Raw genomic sequence first — 23,000 nt, 5'->3', positions numbered from 1 at the left:
GGTAGTTGGAACCCAAGATTGTGCTCTTGGATCGGGTTTGAGAGTGGGACCTCAAGAACTGTACAGCGTACAGATTGGTTTGCTGAACCACATCTGCAATGAACCCATCATCCACAAAAAGGTTGAAAAAAGTCAATAGGCTAAAACCCATTTGTATTCACTATGCACCCTGATATTCCAGTGAAAGTGGGCACAACAGGCTGATCAATTGCTGGAGGCACCCAATTCGACTGATGTCATGATCTGGCACATTCCTTGCACGTCCTGCATGTTCCCTCTCCCTTACAGATAACATGTCTGGGAAGTATTAGAAGAGCTAAAAGTACTCCTTCATTCTCTTCGTCATCGGATGAGACGGTGGAACTAGCCTCAATAGAAAACTCATTACCTGAATCAACTTTCTGCTCGCCCTCTGAAGCAGATTCTGTTTCAGATTCCACATCCGGCTCTGTGCCTTGCTCTGAGTCAGACTGCATCAGTAAGGCAAAAGCATTCTCACTAGACATCCGACAAGAAGCCATGACAGCTGTCACGATGTAACCCTTTACTGCCCAAAGAACAGATAAAGACTGAAACAGTGAGAATTTTTGCTTCTGAAAGTTTGGAACCTAGTGGAGTAAGTGGTGTTGAATGCTTGAATGCCACAGACCAAGACCACACAATTATGTCAATGTCCAGACTCTGCTCACAAACTGTAGAAGCCCTATGCAATGTGATGTACTCTCAGCACGCTAAATAAAACAAAGTACTAATTTGCAAATACTCCTGTGAAATGCGAAGGACCAGCTCAACGCTTTCTTACAAGTGGGTAGACTGCTACAACACACCTGCACCTACAACAAAGACAAATTCTAAGCAAGAAGTCATCTTCAGGTATACATTACACAAATACAAGTGTGTGGACGAGGATGGAACCCACAGTACCAATTGAAAGACGGCCACTGTTCGTTGCACCCTCCCCTCCTCATGGGATGCAGGTGGATGGGAAATGCAGGTGAGAAGCAACCATGTAAGGGATTGGGTGAGGTGAAACGGCAGAGGCGATCTAGACGCACAGTGAAGATGAGGAAAGTGCATGGCAGGCCCTTCCAGACAATTGCTGGCACACGTTCCACGAAACTCCCTGCTCCTTCAAGTAGGGTCCTGTGTTTGAAAGGGTCCATGTGTTTGAAGGGGGAAGGTCACAAGGACGGAACTGCAAGAGCCAGGAAGTGGAATTAAGCTGCTAAATGTGGTGATGCTTTGCAAAGAAATATGCAGCACGTCATATTGAATACATTGACATTCCATCAAAATAAAGTACTGTGCAATTACTACGAAGACAGTCTTGCTGCCAACCGTTTAGTCACCATTTTATTACCATGCCACACGATCCAGTAAGTCCAATTATTCGGACTCCCACCCCTCCCCCCAAACATAACGTCTGGGCAAAGTTCATAATGTCCACAATGAAAACGTCCATGCCTCTTAGAAAGGTCTCAGTAAAACATCAGTTCACCTTTGATGCCATGGTGAATTGTCCGAAACTCTGTCAGTCTTGCCAGCTCGCCATTCAGTTTCCTCACCGAGGAGTTGATGGCCTTTTCCTTCCCTGGAGTTCTCCAATCCCTCATGGGAATCATTTGGGACCATGCCACCACAGTGTTTGGGAATTTTACAAAAATCCACTGCAATTAAGCCATCAGTAGCTCCCGTACCCCTCTCTGTCCAATAGAAGCCATATCATTTCCTCCCAGATGCACCACTGGGGACAGGAGGGTGCAACCTCTCCTTTATCTCGGCATACTCGTGAGCTGGTGAAGGCTCCAACACCAAACCAGTAGACCGAGCGCATCCCTCTGAGACCCAGATGTGCTTGGCCCTCTGAAATATCCTGCAGGCCGTTGGATGAAAGTGCACGATAATCCATACAACCCTCATCCTCACTAGGAAATGGAAACATGAAAAACGCACATGAATATGACCAGACAGTTTATTACAGCAAGTGCTTCAACACATCTCTTGCAGCAATCCCAGACACACACTTCCCCAATCTCACATGCACTTCACATGTTAGAGAACAGTAGGTAATTACATAATTGGCACATACTTTTCAGGGAAAGAGGTGAAGGACACATTATGTCCCCTTGTGCCAATGGCAGTTGTGCTGGCGCAATTGTAATCGGTGAAGGTTTCTGTTCCTGTGGCCCACCATTTCTACTGCACGATTGCACCGTGAGATTTGGCTATCGGGGAAGGTAAATGGGAGTGAGATTCAGCCATAAAGGAAGACTAAGGCTCGGTGAAGGCTCCATGCCTAGCATTGCTTGGAGGACTGTACAACATGTAATTTTCCCAGAACCCACTGACTTTCCTTAGTTACACAACACACAACACTCCTTTCTACCAAAATACTACACACATGGACCCAAGATCTTCCACACATTCTCCAACAGCGGATCACACCAATCCAACCTGCCTCCTACCATCCCACTACAGTCCAAGCACAACCAACAAAACTGTTCAATAATTTGCACACATTTGTCTGGGTCACTATTCCGACAGAGTAAATGAACTCCACAGCAAGTGTGCATTGTATGCTCTTGTCAATATAGGCCCCCTGATAGGTGTGTGGCAATCATCACAAATGGATACAATTTCTGGACCATTTCATTTTGACCTCTTCGGCCAAAGCTCCAGGACTGCCGAAGATGCGGTCCTTGGTCGCCTTGCTCCCATGTCGGTCACCCGTCCCAGTTCCACGGAGCCCCGGCAGAGTCCACATCCCTCCTCGGAGGGATAGGCTGCAAGGCATAAAATGAGCAGTGTCGCATAGCAATTTGCTATGCAATTCTGTAGTTTTGCTAATTAAATGAACACTTGTGTAGCAAAGTTAGCTGTTTAAGTAGCCCTCCTCAATGCACAGCTGTATTCCTCGCTTACTGTTGGTGCTCTATTCACCCTCTTTTCTCTGTTTACTTCAAGTGCTAATGGAGGGAAAGTGCAGCAGTAATCCTCTCCTCCATTCTTAAGTGCCAAGTGCATGTGTAGGAGTGCAAGATTTTTTTCCAAATTGTTGCAAACCAGAAGTTATCCGGATGATAGTTATTAAGCTTTTTATATCCTATCTGGCAAAGACAAGTATGTGTCAACTTTATATCTTTTTTAAAAAAGTTATGCAATTCCATTCCTAAAATGTAAGTTGTTACATAAAACATCATTACAGTATTGAGACTGTAAAACCTTGCATCGATCCATGCTTTAGAGTAAAGGTTAGGTTGTTGTATCTGAATTTCATAGTGTCAACTATATTTCATTTTGTTGGAAGTTGCATCATGTTGACTAGTGGACTTTTGAAAATGTACATTATCATATGATCAAATGCTTTTGATGGCAAAACTAGTTCTGTAACCTGCAGGTTGCACACATCTTGCAACTGGTGCTCAACCCATCATCAAACCCATACTCCTTGACATTCTATATCACCCTGTTGTTTTATACCAGGTGTCCATGAAAGTGAGATGACCACAAACTACAATATTCCACCTAGTTCGGCCAGTTCTCTGCCTGCTACACAATCCAGTCTCTTTCCCTCTTACATAATAAAAACACAAAGCGAACTAAATGCTTACGCAAAGTAGTGATCAATAGATCATCCCGTCTGTGGATCTACAGATCTACTGCAATACCAAACACTGTAGTTGGGCTCTAGAGTTGGCTTTTCTTTATGATTTTATTATATATTACCACCTGCAGGAGACAGCCGGCCGAACTGTTTTCAGAATAGCTATGTGTCCCTTCATGCAGCTAACCTTTTTCAGACGCTCATCTACGGCTCTCAGAGTAATTTCACCCACTCCGTCAAATAGATTTTATGAAGGGCGGGTAGCATTTACAAGAGATGTTTGAAACTTTTATTTAACACCTACTTTGTTTGCAGTAAATGTCAAATACAAGTTTCTCTGTGCATGGATGGACTCTGGGTGGCATTAGTGTGCCAAACAAAGTGGGTTTGTAGTGACATGCACCATTTTACAGAAATTGCATTATACATTTGTTGTCCTCCGTTGCGATGGGTCAAGTGCATTTCTCTTAGGTTGAATAGGTAAACTGAGTTACCCGACCTGCAGGTCTACCTGAAGATTGAAGAATTTGCAAGGCCTGACTCCTCTCACAAATGTCTTATTTCAGCGGTAAGCAAAACTGCTGTATTGTTGCTCATTTCATGTCTTGGGTACATATAACATACAGTGACATTAACAAAAATTGTACAAAATTGCTAATCATGGGTCTGTTTGCCAATCAAAAACATTTTAATGAGCAAACTCTGCTAATCAATTTTTGAAAACTAATTTATGCTCAGAAGAAATGAACATCTGCATTAGTAGCGCAAACATGTTCCAGAAAGTGGTAGTCATTATGTTTACTAAAGCTTTTTTCATACAAAGCAGCCGACATCCTCTTTTCAGGGCACACCCATCATTGACCTCCCCACTACCCGTTCCCACCCATACCACTGACTCTACAGTCCCACCTGCCACACTAACAATCCACCCCCCGATTACAATGCATCTGTAATCAGCCGACCAATAACACACAAACATTCCAGCTGCTATCTGCAAACCTTTCTATTCCTTGGGCCAGATACATGGCACATACCAGTCATCTGCCACCAGAGAAGGGTGAACTGCACACTGACCGGAAATGGGAATAAGGCCAATGGGCATATGGAACCACCCCCCAACCCCCAAATCAAAGAAAACATTGGCCAGATGCCAAATTTCCCTTTCAGGGGTAAGCACTGTTCTGCTGTTATGGGGGGCGATTCGTGGCCTGACCCTGCAAGTGTCCTAGCCCACCACAATAACTCCCCTGAGCGCCCTCTCCCGCCACCAGCAATCCTGCCCATGTCCCACCAACCCCACTAACAATCCACCCCTGCATAATATACAATGCTGAAAAAGCGCAAATTCAATACTTGCATAACAAAGGAGAAGCTTGAACTGTACTAGACCCGTTAACAGAAAAAATACTGATTTATTATGTTTGTCAGCCCATTAAAAACCAACCCCCACACTGCCATGCTCCCATCTTCAGCTTGCGCTACTGAGCAACAGAGTTTAGTCGCGTTCATACCTTCAAAGCGCCCAATGCGCACTTATGATGATCACTTACCCTGTCCAAATACTGTGCACAGGAAGTAAGCAGCACACCAATGTGCAGTGCCATTGCTAGGTGCAGATCAGTGATCCTCACCCAGCAATGCACTTGATTTCCTTGCGAAGCAGCCACCCCCCTTCCATTCATCGCAATCCCTGATGTCTAGTGTGCCCCCTAACCTTCCTCCAAAACACCAACAGACAAAAACATACGTTTTTTGTTTGTTTTGGCCCTTCCCTTGGGGCTACCAGGGTGTGTAAAATGTAGTGCCCCATGCTTTTGGGGGCCTTTGCCAAGTTTTCTGGTGGCTCTCTCCCCCAACCCCAAATGAATGGGGGGGGGCATCTCATGTACCCCTTCCCAGGGGAAGAAATCTGATCCCAGGGCGGGGCTACATGAGGTGCCCCTATGCACTTGGGGTGGGGGGGGGGGAAGGGCTGGTGGTTTAGGGTGCCATCACCAAAACTTTTTTCTTTTCTTTTTTTTCCTTCTTCCCCCAGGGTGGACAACATGCTGCCCCCTGCTTTGAGGCTCACGGGGGGAGAGGGCTGCTTACATAGTAAGCGGCCCCATCGCCCCCTACTTCTAAAACAGATCCCTGGGTGTCTAGTGACATTGCTGGTCGCGGATCCGCGCACAGCAATGCTTAAGGTGGCGTTGGAAAGGCCAGAGTCTGCCCTTTCCAACAACACCTCCCTCGATCAAAGACACAAATGCCTGAGATGGAGGGAGGGAGGGAGGGAGGGAGGGAAAGGTAAAGACCTACCTTCTCATTTACTGTTGCAGCCGAACATGGCTGCAACAGTGAAATTTACTTAGTGTCACGTCAGCGCGCATTACGCACGCTGACGTGAAACTGAAGGAAATCAACCCCTGGCTGTGAGGAGGAACCACCTCCTCACATAGCCCGGGGGTTGGATTACACTTTTGTGCGATCGCTGCTTTGCACTTCACTTTTGCAGCGATCGCAGTTATCTCGTCCTTGGCACTGCAATGGTGTTAAGCTGGGTAAACTCTGGTGAGCAGATTGATTTGGTAAAGTGGGTCAAATTGGTTTTCCAGTATGTAGCTCCTCAAAAGCTGCTGGAAGTTAGTTGCAGTATTGTTCATTTTTTCTGAAGATCTACTGCAAACACCCTTGCTATTGACACATTTGTTGGAAATTCCCTAGGTGAAGTATTTGAAGAACATGGGCCTAAAAGTACCTTCAGAGGGGATTGTTGCTCAGAGTTCAAGACTTTAAGGGGCACCCTCATGTCACGGAGTGACTATGCAAAGATTGGTGGGCACACCTATTTATAATTTTGTATTTCTTCCCCCCCCCCTCCCCCTAGCAGGAGGATGCAAAGAAGGAAGAGCCCCTAAAGCCAGAAGATCCAGAGGAACCATTGAGTGAGGAAAGTGATGTGGGTGAGTTGTAAACTGATTGTGGTAGCCCAGCAAAACTCTTAATTTTGTATGTAAGGATTTGGCCCTTCAAGGTGCCCCAGTCTGGCTGGTCTCGCTTACCCTGCGGATCTTTCTGTCCTAACTACACTCCTTTTGTATGCTTTGTTAAAGGGAAAGGAACCAAACGAAGTTTGCTTTGGTGCTCAGATCTCAATTCATGAGTTTTAAAGTTATGTTTAATCAATCTTTTCCTTCTACAAATATTCTTCTCCAGCATGGAGTCTGGCATGGATTCACAAGCTCATAAAAATTCCCTGTCAGGCCGGGAATCCTCTGTAAAAGAAACAGTTTCACTTGTACTTACTGCATTTCTCCTCTAAACAATCACAACAAGACTCCGCCGATAACAAAGGAACACATGCACGCTCTGTGGCTGCCCAACAATTCACACAGCAGCTAGCAACCTAAGGCACATGCTTTGATCGTGAAGAGTGCTTTACCAGTAAGTAGCTACATATATAGCGGCACATAATGCAGAGTCAGGTGAGCGAGCGAGATCTTGTAGAACGACCCATTAACATGACACAGCTATTATCCACAGGGGAAAGGATATGCAATAGCAATCAAATGGAGTGGCACTTGAGTAACTTATTGCACAGCAGAGAAACACGTAATGGCATCCGACTGGTCAGTCAGCAAGGGAAATGATTGAATATTTGAACTGAGCACCTGCAAAAATCTCTCCAATCAGAGTAATGACTCAGATCCTTGCTTAAACTATTTACATATTACAGTTTGAAGAGTGGCATTTTTCGGACCATGCACTGGGCCGCAACCGTTTGAGTACTGGTTCGACCTGACACACTTGCACTGACATAGCAACTTGTTGAATATCAAACCATAAAGAGCCCAACACTGGGTAAGGGTCCCAGCCATGCATTTACCCTATTGTACAGGATTTACACACTTGCAAGCCGCCAAATGTTACATTTTGATCTATGGTCACTTTTAACAGGAAAACTCCATGCGATGGGCATATTGTGAGACAGCTGGCTACTACTAAATAGATTGAATGTGTTATCCTTATTTTCTGAGGTGCTTAATTTCTGGGTAATTAGAGTGGAATTGATTGATCCTGCACGAACGTGGGTACACTGAATACAAAATTTGTTCGACAGTTAATCACTGCAACTTGGGCATCTGGGTTTTGACATCACTGTATTTATGAATGCGATGAAGGTAATCTAGACTTTGTTCTCGTTAGGATTGGTCAAGTTAAAACGGGGCAGTCAATGGGGAAGTCCCGGTTGTACAACGTGGTAGAGAGGAAATAACTGTTCTGTTTTGGACTATATCGTCACTGACCTATTTCTTTTTAGTAAATGCAGGTTGTGCATAACCTCTGGAGTGATATGTTGCAGTGTGGATTCACCCTCCAATCTGTAAAAACTCAAGTGGGCCGAACTAATCTGTAACTGAATGAAGGTCGAAGTAGGGTGTCGTGGAGTGGGTGTGCCATACGTAGGTTAAATAAGTGTCCTTCATTATGAGTGATACTAAATATAAATGGAAGTTACACACGTTATAGTTGATACATTTGAATGCTTCATCTGAGAATATGCTTGGAGGGGAAAAAAATCCCAGGCTCACCAGGAGAGATCAAATAAGAATGCTCCTGTGGCAGAGACGAAAAAAGACATGAGTTGGGATAAGGAGTCTAAAGAAACTGGAAGCCACATAATTGGAAAATGGGATCAGTAGGTAGTTTTAAGAACTGGACCAGAAGGCATCCAGCAAAGCTCCTGCAACCAGATGCAGAAGTTGTGCTTGCATTCATCAGATTAAAAGAAAGGGAGGGGGGACTTCTGGAGGCTGCTTAATACATTGCAAATTAGTCCAGAGGAGATGCATATTAATGTGATCTTTGAGGACGACTCGGTTAATCATTTTTAGACTGTATATGCCGTTCGTATTTTGACTGAACTTCCTGTGGTGGAGTTACAGCTCCGCGACTGGGACATTTTAGTTTCTCGAGGGGGGGGTGTACGATGCGATCAGAAGAGCAAGTAACACGAAAGCCCCAGGTCCAAATAATTTATTGAATTGACTTTATTGGTGATATTAATCATTTTACACCACTTTTCCCAACTGCGCCTTTGATGTTTGCGGATACAATGCGTGTGGCGCCTCTGGTGTGTAGTGCCACTGGATCATGACCTTTACCCACGTTTCTCTCGTTTTGGATTGCCCGCATCTGTTTTGGAATCGCCCTCCGGGTCTACTCCCATTTGTGTTCTCGTGATTGATTCCTCTAGTGACTTTTCCCACTTTTTCATAGAACTCCGTTGGATCTTCTCTTTTTGCATATTCAAAAACTTGTTCATATCTGAGACCGGCTTCTTTGTCCCTGTGTGGGTCTCCTGGTGGATCTCTGGTCGCCGCCTGCCTAATGAGTGGGTTCGAGAGCCAGGGTCTTAATCGTTCATATTTGTATCTTCTCATTCTCTCAGACCCAACTGGGTTTTGCAGTCCTCAAACGACCCGATTACTTTATCCTGATGCATATCCCCAATTTTCCTACACCCTGCCATCTCCCACTTTTTGTATGCCCCCTTCTCTATTCCAGGTGGGAATTCCGGGTTTCCAAACTTTGGTTTAAAGGGTGCCGGTACCTCTTGTTAGTTCACCCTTTTGTTTCATCCCATACGTCAAGTGTAGCCCTCATCACTTCGCTGATTCGCAGGTTTGGGTGTCAATGCGTCTCCTCTCTCCATAAGAGGTCTGACAGTGGGGTCCCCGCTACCGCCCTGTCCTAGTTTGCCCAGAGTTTGTCAGGGGCCATTCTTTTAATACCCCCAACTGGGCCGCATGATGGTATTTGCGTACGGGATAGTCCTCCTTTGTGGTTTGGTGCAGTCAGCACCGATGTTGCCACTATGGGGGCAGGGGGGTGTCTTATTTTTTTTTTTCCCCCATATAAATGTCATCGTTCTGGTCAGTGATTTGAAGAATGATTTGGGGATTTTTGATGGCGCCTGAAAATACAGTATTTTGGAATGTGTTAATTTTTATTGAAGTCATCCGACCCCACCATGAGATCGTCAATAGGTTCAATCTCTACATCCTGCTTTATTCTCCCAGTAGTTGGGGAACATTTTCGCCAAACTACTGTTCCACTCGGGCCGTGAGAGTGATTTCCCAAGTACTTTATCCCCCTGTCTGCTATTTTTAGGTTTAAGGCAGAGGATGGTCTGTCTCATCACAATTTCCGGCTACGATTAGTAGCTGACTTCTGCCTGTTTATTTTTAATCCTGAAATTGTCCTAAACTCTTCCAGTTCCTACATCGCTACTGTCAACGAGTGTACCGGATCGGACAGGGCCCGCAGCATGTCGTCTGCGTATGCCATTACTTTATGGGTTTTCCCTGACATTTCTATGCCTTTTGATTTTCTCTGTGCCCCGTTGTCTGAACAACAAGGGTTCCAAGAATATTGCATACAGGAGCGGGGACAGAGGGCACCCTTGTTTAGTTCCTCTAATTATCCTCAGAATATCGGAAACTTTTCCATTTATTGCTACTCTTTTACCTGGGGTGTTGTAATTGGCTTACGTTTTGGTATATTGGTCGCCGAATCCCATTTTCTTCATAGTGTGGATCAGGAGTGACCATTCTACTGTCCACTCCTTTTCCGTGTCTAGTGCGAGTAATAAGGCCGGGGACTGAGTCGTCACTAATTTTTTTGTCGGATATATTATCCTTCTAGTGTCGTCGTGCATCTGTCTTTCTGGAATAAAGCCTGATTGATTCTGGCCTATTTTGGGGAGGAGGAGGAGTACGAGTCTGTTTGCCAGGATCTTCGTGTATACTTTAGCATCTATATTGATTAGTGCTATCGGGCGATACAAGCCCATTTGGGTCGGGTCTTTCCCTTCCTTATGGAAGACCAGGACCATGGCCTCGTTCATTGACTGGGTAATATTCCCTGTTTACTTAAATGTGTTATATAGATTTATTAGTATCGGGTCCAGAATGTTTATATACTTTTTTATAAAAGATGGATGTGAAGCCGCCCGGGCTTTTGTTCGGTGGGCAGTTCCTGTATGGCCTTGTTTACCTCTTCTAATGTTATGTCATGTTCGAAGTGTTGTCCAAGTTCAGTGATCTGGGGGATTGTTATTGTGTTCAGATACAAGTCTTGCTCTTTACCAGAGTGGTTGTCCGAAGTGTAGAGTAACTGGTAGACCTAGGTCTTCGAAGGGATTGTGTCCTCCGACGTATTCCTCATCTTAGATATCTCCTTCCAGCTCTGCTGGCCTCGGAAATTTTTTTCTCTCTAGAGGGCGCTACGCGTCTAGGTCCTCCGAGTCGATGTCCCTCGACAGCTGCCGTATCGACGTCATCCTGCCTATAAAGGCTGCGCGCAGCGTCCGTTGCTCAGTTCCGTTTTTCCGCGCTTACTCAGTGCCTCGGAATACCGTTGCTCAGTTTTGTCAGGTTAAACCTATTTACCTCGAGTTATTCAAATCCGTACTCGATGGCTTCTTCGTCGGAACCGACAACTCCTCGATCCGGCTTCAAAAAATGCCGAGATTGTGGGAAAAAGATGTCGCTGACTGACCCTCAGTTTGTCTGTGGTGTTTGGGAGCTGAACACCATTGTTCGGAGTGCGAGGACTGTATGTCCATGACAGCTAAGGCTCTGAAGGAGCATAGGGGGAAGCTGGAGAAAGGTAAGACTTTTAAAGCTTCTTCGTCGACGAAGTCGAGACATTCGTCTCCTCGTCACCATTCGCGCTCCAGGTCTCGGAGTGGGTCCCATCACTCCTCGAGATCGAAGCACTCGAAGAGGAGACGTCGAAGATCCCCTTCTCCGTCTTCCTCTTCCTCTGTTTCGCCAAAGAGAATCCCTTGCCCCACGAAACATAGTTCCTGGGCTGAATGGGAGGAATTCCGCAAAAATATGATGAGCGTCTTCGAGAAAGCGGCCTCGACCCCCTCGAAGACTGCCGAGAGCGATGCTCTGGTCGAAAGACCCGAAGGTCAAAAAATGCTGCGAGTCACAGTACCCGGCGAAGGAAACCTCTCGAGCGCATCTCGAACCCTCGAGTAGGACTATGACCTCCAAACCTTCCTCGAAGGTTCCGTCGACGCCGAGGTCGGTGTCTTCGACGCCGTTGTCGAAGGTACCTTCGACACACTGGTCTGTCAACTCGACGCCAGCTTCGACACCGGCCTCGACGCCAAGAAAAGTCACGGTCACGACACACCCAGTGACTATCCCCAGGTCCTCGATGACGATGGCTTCGAGATTGTCGAGCAGAATCCCAATTCTGTCAGTCATCGAGGCCTCCGCCTTTGTTTTCGACGCCACGCTCGAAGCCGTCGGCGTCAACGACATCGACGTTTTCGAGGCCGATTATGACAAGTTCGGCACCCTCTGCCTTGGAAATGGGGTTTACACCCTTTATGAGTTCAGAACTATGTCCTCAATTATGGAAGAGGGTGAATTGTCTGAACAGGAAGATAGATTTGAGTTGCAGGGACCTGAAACCTCAATCAGAGAGAAATTTTCCTCTGAAGAACGCAGGTTAAAGGATCTTCATGATTCCTTACATGAGGCAAGTGGGTTAGACACTTCCCCTGAGGTGGAGTTTGCTAGGCCAGACCCGGGGGAGCATGCTGAAACCCCCTATAGAGCCTTAATGGCCAGGATCACAGAATTTATGGGGTGGTCAACACCTTCACAATCTTTCCAACGAGATGACATCACGGATATTCTTGACAAAGGCCCACAGGAGGATCCTGTGGTGCCTTTTCATAAAGCTCTTCAGAGGAAGATTATGACAAACTGGGAAACCCCAGATGTCGTCCCGGCAGTAAATAAAAAACTGCCTACAAAATACAGGGTATCCTACAGACCCGGAGTTTTTGTCAAAACACCCATCCCCAGAAAGTCTGGTGGTACAGGCAGCATCTTCTACCGATGTCAAGACGGCTTATCCTACCGTCCCACAGGACAGGGACGATAAAAAATATGATGCTATGGCAAAGAGTTTTTTTCGGCATGTAGCATGGCGTTAAAATCTGTTAATGCTACTTGCTAGATTCAGCCATACACTTTGGGAGTGTGCTTCTACAGCGGCTGACTGCATCCCGGAGGGAGAAGAAAGGAATGCGTTCCTGAATATCATACAGGACGGTAAAGACGCTATGTGCGAATCCCTCCAGACGGGCATTGATTCGGCTGACAGTATCAGCAGAGCAATGGCGGCAAGTACAACAACCAGGGGATTCGCTTGGTTGAGAGTCTGGTTTTGCCCCAGATGTGCAAGCCAGGCTCTTGAACATGCCATTCGATGGCTCTTCTTTGTTCGAGAAAAAGGCGGATGACAGTTTAGAGAAACTGCAAACTTCAAAAGCAGCAGCAAAATCCCTAGGCGCTGAAATCCGTCAGACACCTTTTTTGTCCCACAGGAACCTCTGCGAGGGGCAAGTCCTTTCGGTTCTACTCCGCATTCAGAAGAGGTAGAGGACGACCGGCTCAAAGGGGACAAAGAAGAACTACCCGAGGTGGACGGGGTAGATATTCAAAAGCCGCAACAGCAGGTGCCTCTTTACCATCGGCATCTGCATCAGGTGCCCCAAAACCACTCTGAGGACTTCCCTCACAGGACACCTGTAGGAGGCAGGTTGACTCAACATCTGGCGGTATGGCAGGCTATCACGTCAGATGCTTGGGCATTGGAAACAGTTGCCCAAGGTTACTGCCTGCCTTTCCTACGCATACCTCAGTCATCCACCGGGGATCAGCTCCCAGAAAGCTCCAGATCCGCTCCTCTTGCAGGAAATTTTGGACCTGCTAGAGAAAGGTGCCATAGAACCGGTACCGGTACCTGTAGCGGAGAGGAACAAGGGCTGGTACTCCCCTTACTTTCTCATTCCAAAGAAAGACGGAGGACAGACCCATCTTGGACTTGCGAGAATTGAACAAATTCCTCAGGAAAGACACATTCAAGATGGTCACTCTTTCTCAGATCCTCCAGGCCCTTCAGTTCCAGGACTGGTTGGTATCTCTGGACCTTCAGGACGCTTTTTTCCATGTGCCTATCCATCTCAAACACAGGAAATACCTGAGGTTCGCAATTGGCAACTCTCACTATCAATTTCGAGTGCTGCCATTTGGGCTGACCTCCGCCCCGAGGGTCTTCAAGTTAATGTCGGTAGTGGTGGCAAGTCTAAGGAGGGAAGGGATTCACGTCTACCCCTACCTGGACGATTGGTTGATCAGGGCTGTTAATTCGGAACAAGCTCAGATCCAGCTAAATCACGTGTGCCACTCCCTTCACAAACTGGGCTTCTCCCTCAATTTAAAGAAGTCACAAATGATACCATCGCAGAGACTCCAGTTCATAGGAGCGATCCTGGACACTTCCCTGGGAAAAGCCTCGCCACCAGAGGTGAGGGCTCAAGATATTCTACAGATGGTTACCAAGTTCCAAGATGCCCAACGTCTCCCAGCCTTCGACTTTTTGAGGTTGCTAGGCCTCATAGCATCCTGCATTTTCCTAGTGCCAGAGGCTCGCCTGAGAATGAGATCCCTCCAGTGGGCACTGAGGACTCAATGGTCACAATTCTCGGAGAATGACAGATCTTCTTCAGGTTCCCGACAGGGTGGCTCGAGACCTTCAGTGGTGGGCCTGTCAGAACCTTCTGAAAGGAGAACTTTTTTGGCAACCCTGGCCGGAGATAACAGTAGTCACGGATGCCTCACTCACGGGGTGGGGAGCCCACGCCAACGACTTGACCATCAGCGGTCGTTGGTCTCCATCGGAGTCCAGACTACATATCAACCTGTTAGAGCTGAGAGCCATCAGACTTGCGCTGAAGGCGTTCCTGCCAGCTGTACAAGGGAAAAATGCCCTGATAATGACGGACAACACGGTGGCCATGCATTACCTCAGCAAAAGAGGAGGCGTAGGATCACTACCCCTGTGCAGAGAGGCGATGCAGCTCTGGTTTTGGGCAATCCAAGAAGGAATCTCTCTATCGGCAGTTCACCTAGCCGGAGAGAAGAACTTGACAGCGGACGCTCTGAGCAGGCAGAGCAGTCTCCCACGAGTGGGAGCTAGCTCAGGAAGTCCTTCAAGAGATCTTCGCGGAACCCCTCAGGTGGATCTGTTCGCCACCAGCCTCAACAGGAAATGCGATCTGTTCTGCTCAAGGGAATTACCCCCGAGAGGAGCTCTAGGAGACGCGTTCATAATGGACTGGGAGTTTCCGCTTCTGTACGCGTTCCCACCGGTCCCTGTCATTCCTCAAATGATCAGGAGGTTGAGAAGATTCCGGAGAACCATGATCCTAATTGGGCCAGGAGAACGTGGTACCCGGACCTTCTAGACTTGTCCATCTGTCCTCCAATTCGACTTCCACTCAGAGAGAACCTACTCTCACAGAAGGGAGGTCAGGTTCTCCATCCAGACATCAAAACCCTCAACCCTCAACCTTCACGCTTGGCTTCTGAAAGGCTGAGGTACAAGGATTGGGACCTCCCTGATGATATGGAGGTGTTGCTTTCGGCAAGGAGGCCAGCAACAAAGTCTTTATACCGCTGCCGTTGGAACAGATTTTGCAGCTGGTGTAGAGAACAGAATATCGACCCTTTTTCATGTGGTACACCAATGGTTTTGTCCTTCCTACTATATTTGGCGAATTCAGGCCTTCACGTGGGCACCATTAAGGGCTATCTCGCAGCGCTGTCCATCTTTAAGCGCACTGCGGAAGAACCATCCTATTTCAAGTTACCCTTGGTAACAGTTTCTAAAGGGGTTAACCAATGTTTATCCCCCAAGACCATTCCAAGTTCCCCTATGGGATCTAACCTTAGTCCTAACTTTCCTGATGGGCACACCTTTCGAACCACTCCATTCTTGTTCGTTAAGATTCCTTACCCTTAAAACTGTTTTATTAATAGTACTTACATCTGCTAGAAGGGTGAGCGAATTACAAGCTTTCTTGTAAACCCCCTCACACAATCTTTCACAAAGACAGTTGTCCTGCAAGTGAAGCCTAATTTCCTCCCAAATGTGTTTTCTGAATTCCATATCACTCAGAAGATTACCCTACCATCTTTCTATCCTCCTCCTCATCCGGGGAAAGAGGAAGAGAGGTTACACAGGCTAGACCCTAGAAGGGCTTTAAGTTTTTACATCCGTAGACTAGCCAGGATAAGACAGACCAGCTGTTTGTAGGTTACACCGGTCACAAGCTGGGGTTACCAATAACTAAGCAGACCATTTCCAGATGGATAATTCTAGCCATTCTGGAATGTTATAAACTGGCAGGGAAAGAGCCCCCTCAAAACCTTAGGGCTCATTCGACCAGAGGTATTGCAGCTTCATCGGCCCTCAAAAGAGGTGTGCCGGTTAAAGACATCTGTGCGGCCGCTACATGGTCGTCTGTCCATACCTTTACACGATTTTACAACTTGAATTCCTCCTCCAGTCAAGAGACTAGGTTTGGAAGGGCTGTACTGCATTCTATTCATCAATAGAAGACAGCGTGAAGTCAGTACTCCCTCCTCCAATAATAGAATACTGCTATCGGAGCCTATCTAAGATGAGGAATACGTTGCAGGACACAATCCCTTCGAAGAACAAGTTACTTCTTACCTTGTAACGTTCTTTCGACGGGATGTTCCTCCGATGTATTCCTCATCGACCCTCCCATCCATCCCCGCAGTTCTACTTCCCTTGTTGTTGCAGCTTGCGCTCCTTCAGGGTGATTAGTTTAGTCCAGAAAGAATTATTGTGGGCTACAAAACGGAACTGAGCAAAAATGTTCCGAGGCCAGCAGAGCTGGAAGGAGATATCTAAGATGAGGAATACGTCGGAGGAACATCCCGTCGAAAGAACGTTACAAGGTAAGAAGTAACTTGTTCTTCTGTTTGGGTCTGTGCTATGCCCAGTTTATCTGATTTATTTTTTGTTAGGCTCTCAATTGTCTAGCTAAGAATGTATCTGCTTTGTTTGCTTTCGTGTAGTGCCAATGTCTGAGGTGTAATACATTTTTCTCCGCTCATTTCGTGCAAAGTGTTTCCAGTTGGTTCTGGACATGTCTCAGTGCCTTCTCCAGGGTATTTGTGGGGTTGTGTGATTATATCCTTAAGTTTTCCCGATAGCTCCTATTCCTATAGATATGTTTCTCTCTGGTCGCTTTGAGGGCGATCAGTTGACCCTCAAACACCTTAAATGCTTCCCATACTGTTTCCTGAGACGTGTCTGCAGGATTGTTGGTGAAGTATTCCATGATTTTTCTTTTACCGTATTTCCCAGTACACGGTCATGTAAGATATCTGCTGGAAGTTTCCAACACTGGAGCCCCGCCTTCTTCCTCGTAAAGGAAGATTTCCACCCACAATGGAGCATGATCTGACGGTGAATTTAGACCCAGTGCTATCCCTTGGATATTCCCCATGAGACATGCAGACACCCAAATGTAGTTGATCCTAGACATCGTCTGACATGCGAGAAGTGTGTGAATCCACTTTGTTGGGCCATTTCTCCCACCAAACATCGGTTAGTGCCAGCATTTCCGGTTTGCGGCAGAGGGTCTTTGGTGCTAGAGTCCTTGTATTCTGTTCCTGTTCTTGTCTAATTTGGGTTGACATGCTAAGTTTAAATTGCCCCCCAGTATCAGTTTCCCCGTTGCAAACCTTTTCAGTTTTTCTAGTGTCTCTGAGAAAGCTGTCTTGGGCCGTATTCGGGGCATATATTGATGCAAGTTTTATTGGGCGGCCTTCCAAGGTTACATTAGCAAAAATGTACCTCCCTGTGTTATCCGCTAAGAAATGGAGTAAGTGTACTCAGGTTTTTGTGGAATGCTAGGATCACCCTGCCCTATTCTCTTCTGCGTTTGCTTAGAGTATGCGAGTGTAGCCCCTGAGGTGAATTTTCCCCCTTGTCATTAGCCCTGACATGAATTTCCTTAAGCATTAGGATGCCCTAACATTGTGTAAATATTTTTATCCCTCCCATTTTTTATCAGTTCGTGTTGCCCTTTCTCCTTTCCCTGTTTCTGGCTTTGCCCCTCCCTAGCTATCCCCCTCCCATTTGTCCCCCACCCCCTCGTGGGTGTGGGGTAGAAGGGAATGGGTTGTATATCTTAACAGGGGCTGCTGCTTGGGCACTGTACCATATTTTTCCTTTTGTTTCACACTCTCCTGTCAGCTAGAAGCCCGTTGTGTTGGTCTTCCTATGTCCTGCCTCCGCTCCTCTCTCCAGGGCCTCGTGGGGTCTGTCGCTCTTCAGTTGGCCTCCGTCACTGGATGTTTCTTTTTCGGTTCTGCTCCTTTGCAGCTCCTGAGGGGGGTGCGGGGGTGGGGGGGCGTACTCTCCTGTTGTCAGGGGGTCGGACGCAAGGGTTTCCTTTGCGGTTCTTCCTCCTGCCGTCCTCCGAGCTTGATGTCCCTGCTCTTCTTATGGCCCTGCCTCGCCTCCGATGCGCACCGGCCACTATGATGCTGCTGTGTCGGGCACGGTCTCCGCGGCTGCTGCCTTGATCCGCTGTCTCCTTTCTAGGTTGTTGTGGTCTCCGCCTCTTCTCCCGGGTGGGGGTCTATCTCTTACTGGGTGCTTCCTTTTGGGGCGTGAAGCCGGATGGGCCTCACCCCTCTCTTGCGTTCTGCTTGATCTTCTTGGCACTGTTTGCGTCCTCCCCCACCCCACCGTGTTTCTCCTTGCCTGCTTCACATTTCAGTCTTTTGTGAGATCCGCATTCGGTTCCCGCAGGGGTTTATCTGCTGTATATCTGTACCGCTGATCCTGCTCTTTACTGTGTATTCTTTGTTGAGCCCCGATGGAAGAGACGCTCACGCACGTCTGCTTCCTCCGGCCGCCATCTTGAAGTCCATGGGCAACCATTTTGACATCTTTTCCTCAACATTGTGCGCTTGGGCTGCTCTGCCCCTATTGGATTACTTGCTATATTCCGGTTTTCTAAAAGGGTCTTGGAACAGACCCGATAAACTACCGCCCAATCTCTATCTTAGACGCGGATACGAACATCTTGCCATCTGTTTTGGGTACGTTTTTCTGAAGTCCAACTGGGGTTAGACTTTTCAAGACTTATCTCTTGGTATTGGGGGACCCAATTCTTAATATAGGCCTGTACTACACAAGTCGATAGTGGCTGAGCACCCAGGCCCCTCTTAAGAGGAAGTTATGTGAGCTGTAGATCAGTACAAAGAAATCAGTTATTACAAGGAATCAATATCATAGAAGAACCAATAATGCAGGTGAGTAACATTTCATGTTTCATATCCAGCACACAGTGACGTCAGTAAAAGCACTTATAAGTATCACCTTTGAAAAATTGAGGTTTGCAGTGAAAGGTTAGACAGAACAGCTAGCAGTCTGTTTCCTAACTATTCAAGTGTTCACAATTAAAGTTTATGGAGGAACCAGAATTCCTGCCCGGTGTTTCGGGCAATCTATCACTATAGAATCTTCCTGGTAAGTGCCTAACCTCTCCTTGGGGCGTACCCTCCTTTGCTTGTGATCGCTACCTACTACACAATTCATGGAACTTATAGCCTAGCACTGTTACTGCACTGCCCTCACCTGCGACCTGAATACTAACTACGCTAGAGCAAGCATTTCACAATGCCACAGTAATTACCAGCCTTCTGGTGCCTGGCATCTGACTACGTACTCTGGACAACTAGTGCTAAACGACTGCCAAATGCTCCTTATCAACTGCCTTTCTCATATGAGCGATGACGCTGTTGCTACACCATGACTTCATCAGTGTATCACTACTAAAGCGACTGCCCTGCCACTACTGAGTACTTATGTACAGTGATTGCACCACACTATGATCGTTGTCTTACTGCTCTAACCAGAATGTCTATTTTGTTTCATCAGACGGCATATTGTCACAGCCTATGCACCGCCCTGCCATTTTGCTGAGTGTTTATATTGATCTATGCACTGTGCCTACACTAGGCTGCTAATGATTTTTGATGTTCGGCTCACTGCTTGAGTAACTATACTGCACGAATGTACCTGAACTGCTTCACGGATCATGCCTGTCGCGCCGTCCGGCCATTTGCTGAGTGACCTATGCACTGTGCCCACACTATGCTTCTATGATCATTTGTTGCTCAGCTTAATGTTTGCATGACTATAGTATTAGAATATACCAGAATTGCATTGTATGTAACAGCCCATTTGCGGCTTTTGACTACACCTGAGGGACTATTTTAATTCGCGCACCACGCCTGCAATAATAATTTGCTCTCAAGTTACTACTTGAGCGACCACATTGCCCATTCCCACTAGGACCGCATCTAGCCACTACTACCTATTCATTGTTCTACCCCTGGTGGAGTGTCAATGCCGATCGTTGAACTTGGACCTTAAACACATTACTAATGGAATTTTTTTTAATGCTCTACTTTATCGGAGTATCTACACTTAATTTGCACACCAATTTACCCATAACTCATTGCAACCACACCTTTATCTACGCTACTGGCCCGTACTAACTCAGGCACTGCATTTCCGTCTCGGAAAGACCCAGCATGCAGCAAGCTGACCAGCGTCTTCCACACAAGGCCTACACAAAAGGCCCTGACCTGACATTGTTGACCTGGGTATGATCCCACCAAGCACAATGCAATCCCTCATTGCGATGCACCTGCCCTGCATCTCCTCCGGTGCCTGCACCTGCCACCTTACAGAAGGTAAGAGCAAAGCCTAAACTGTGAGCTGCGCTGCAAGCTCACCGCCAGCCACCCTGAAATCGCCCCACGACATCACATTACCTCCAGAAAAACTGAACGGGCACAAACGCGCATAATGCCTCCTGCTCGTCCAATGCTTTCCAACCAGAAGGAAAGCACTTTTCTGCATCTCGCATCGAAATTCACCCCAAACCCAGAACCGTCACAATAACGTGTGCTGCTCTCATCCCCTTGCCACCACCCTCCCCATTACTCCAACCCACAACCTGGCTGCACCTCAACCTACACCACCCCAAGCTACCCGCACAGCCCCAACACAGCACGACTGCAACAACCCCTTCACCACCACCGCATATCCGAAAACACCCTGCACAGCACCATTAGATTCTAGAATCACCGCCTGCGCTCACGCTTCCCCATGACTAGTCATACTATCAGTCTACACTTAACCACGAACTACAAAAATGACAGACCACGCTCCCCCGCCACTAGCGATTTGCTACCCACGTACCACTGCCCCAAACAATGCACAGCGTGCCCCTACCTCAAATGCATTAGGTACTGTACTGCACATCCAGCATAGATTGTACCTGGGGTCACCCTGCCCATGGTTAAACCAGGTAGCACTGGCTCACCCACCAAACCGACCGTTGCCACTCCGACATCTGCTGCTAACGAGAACATAGCCATCCTGTCCCTCACACCACCAGCAGCCCAATACTCTGGCCCATCCAAAACCAAGCCACACTACCCACCACATCTGTCCACACGGAAGAACTCTCAGGAGCACTAATCAACGCTAGATCCATACCTGCACACGCACTCGACATCCACAACCTCATCATATCCAACCACTTGGACATCCTAGCCATCACAGAAACCTGGCTCAACCCAGCTGCAGGACCCGCTCCGTCACTGGCCATCCCGACAACTATACAATCTATAGGAAAGACGAGCCATCCTCCAAAGGCGGCAGGCTAGCAATGATGGCAAAGGATAATCTACCCATCCATGAAATGGGAAACCCATCCATACAATCTGTCCCACACTGTCGCACTGAACCTACACCTCATACAGACCACACAGGCCTGCTTACTCCTTCGAGGAAGACCTAATGTCCCTCCTATCCTCAGAAACCAAACCCTCATCCAGAACCGCCATCCCTAGTTGTCCCTTTGCTCCCTAGGCCTCACTCAGTGCGTAATCAAACCTGCGCACACCAAAGGCCTAACACTTGACTGGCTTGCCTAATGCAATATCAATATCGAAATACTAACCAACTATCCCTGCCCTTGGTCAGAACACACAATGTCATTGCTTTTTTTAATGAACTTGTTTTTATTGAGTTTCCAACATGGGGAAACAATTCCCCAACTTATTCCCTCCCCCCACCCCCTGGGGCATCCACACGTCCGTCCTTCAACAGATTTGCCTTGTGCAGACTCGGGGATATTCATTGCCAGTCTAGATGTTTGAGGCGTTGGGGGCACCATACAGCCCTGAAATCCTCCTTGAGGCAGGCCAGAGTGTCTCCCCAGTCCTTTGCAAACTTATGCACATTACTATTCATGGCATACGTGGACCATTCCATAGCAACTATTTCCCATACCTTGCATAGCCAGTACTGGATTGTGGGTATATTCTGGATTTTCCATCTTTGCGCTATTAGTCATTGCTGCCAGGGTTAGAACCACTCTAGATGATTTTTCTCGAGGTCTGGGACCCACCCCCGACCCCTTTTAGGCCCTGTAGGATCTGTTCCGGAGGTCTACTTCCCCCTTTCCCGTATGCCTGTTCCTGCTACACTTTGAGCCAGAAAGGTTCAGTTTTTGGGCACTTCCACTAGATGTGCTCCACTGTGCCCTCTTTCCCACTTCCCCTCCAACACTCCCCCTGATGTTCCTGGATAAAATCTGTGAAGGCGGGCTGGCATGTAGTGCCACCCAAAGAGTATTTTATACCAAGCCTCTTGCAGCTGGGAGGCCTTTGCGAGCCTGGGAATCTTTCCCCCACTCCTGTTTTTATATGTCCCTCCCCAGTATCTGTTCCCATTTGTGCGTGTATAGCCATTGCTGTCTAGGACTAGCATGGTTTAGTATCCTGTACAGGTTGTAGATCAGTCCCTTAACCCCATCATTTAACATTAGAAATGTCTCAAACTGCATAACCTCCCTATTGGCCGCCTCTTTGTTCGCAGGATGCAGCAGCCAGTGACGTAATTGGGCATATCCAAGCCTCTTCCCCTGCCCCTCCCCAACTGCAAATTCCCTTTTACAATCTCAGAAGGCCAGAATCTCCCTGCCCTGAAACATGTCCTGCATCATCGTGCAACCTCTCTCCTGCCATTTCCTGAACGCTCCCTTCTCTGTCCCAGTTTTGAAGTCTCCATTGTTGAAAATGGGCGTAAAGGGGGACGTGAAGTGTTTGTTAGCTTATCCCAATTGTTTGCCGTTGTTGTCGTGCTTTCGTACATATGTTTTGGTCTATGCCTTTTGTGCAGCCAAAGGGCCTCCCTCACATTGTGTTTTGTCACTGCCACGTCCATCCCGACGCACTGCTTTTCCTCACCCTCGTGTAGCCATTCCTTGATGATCCTTAGCTGGGTTGCTTCGTAGTAGTGTCTGTACACCTTAAATACATTGAGGTACCCCCCCCTGATAACTCAAACCAGAGTAAATGCACCCCTGTAGTGAATTAAGGCCATGGGTCTATCTTGCAAGAGATAACAA

The 23,000-nt window shown here is 47.3% G+C and overlaps 1 protein-coding gene across 2 annotated transcripts in view; it reads left to right on the top strand.

Moving 5' to 3' along the window:
• Positions 1–23,000, top strand: part of ST13 (ST13 Hsp70 interacting protein) — a 196,357-nt gene that overhangs the window by 37,881 nt on the left and 135,476 nt on the right. Inside the window, exon 3 of one of the 2 annotated variants that reach the window (XM_069654418.1) lies at positions 6,474–6,549. In XM_069654418.1, the coding sequence (XP_069510519.1) occupies positions 6,474–6,549 (76 nt within the window). The remainder of the gene's footprint in view (positions 1–6,473; positions 6,550–23,000) is intronic. The other variant, XM_069654419.1, reaches the window with a different exon arrangement.

This window comes from Ambystoma mexicanum, chromosome 3q (genome assembly GCF_040938575.1).
Source record: "Ambystoma mexicanum isolate Mex_15411 chromosome 3q, UKY_AmexF1_1, whole genome shotgun sequence".
NCBI classification, from domain to species: domain Eukaryota; kingdom Metazoa; phylum Chordata; class Amphibia; order Caudata; family Ambystomatidae; genus Ambystoma; species Ambystoma mexicanum.
The sequence above is the reverse complement of the archived record's forward strand: the minus strand, read 5'-3'. Positions and strand labels throughout refer to the sequence as shown.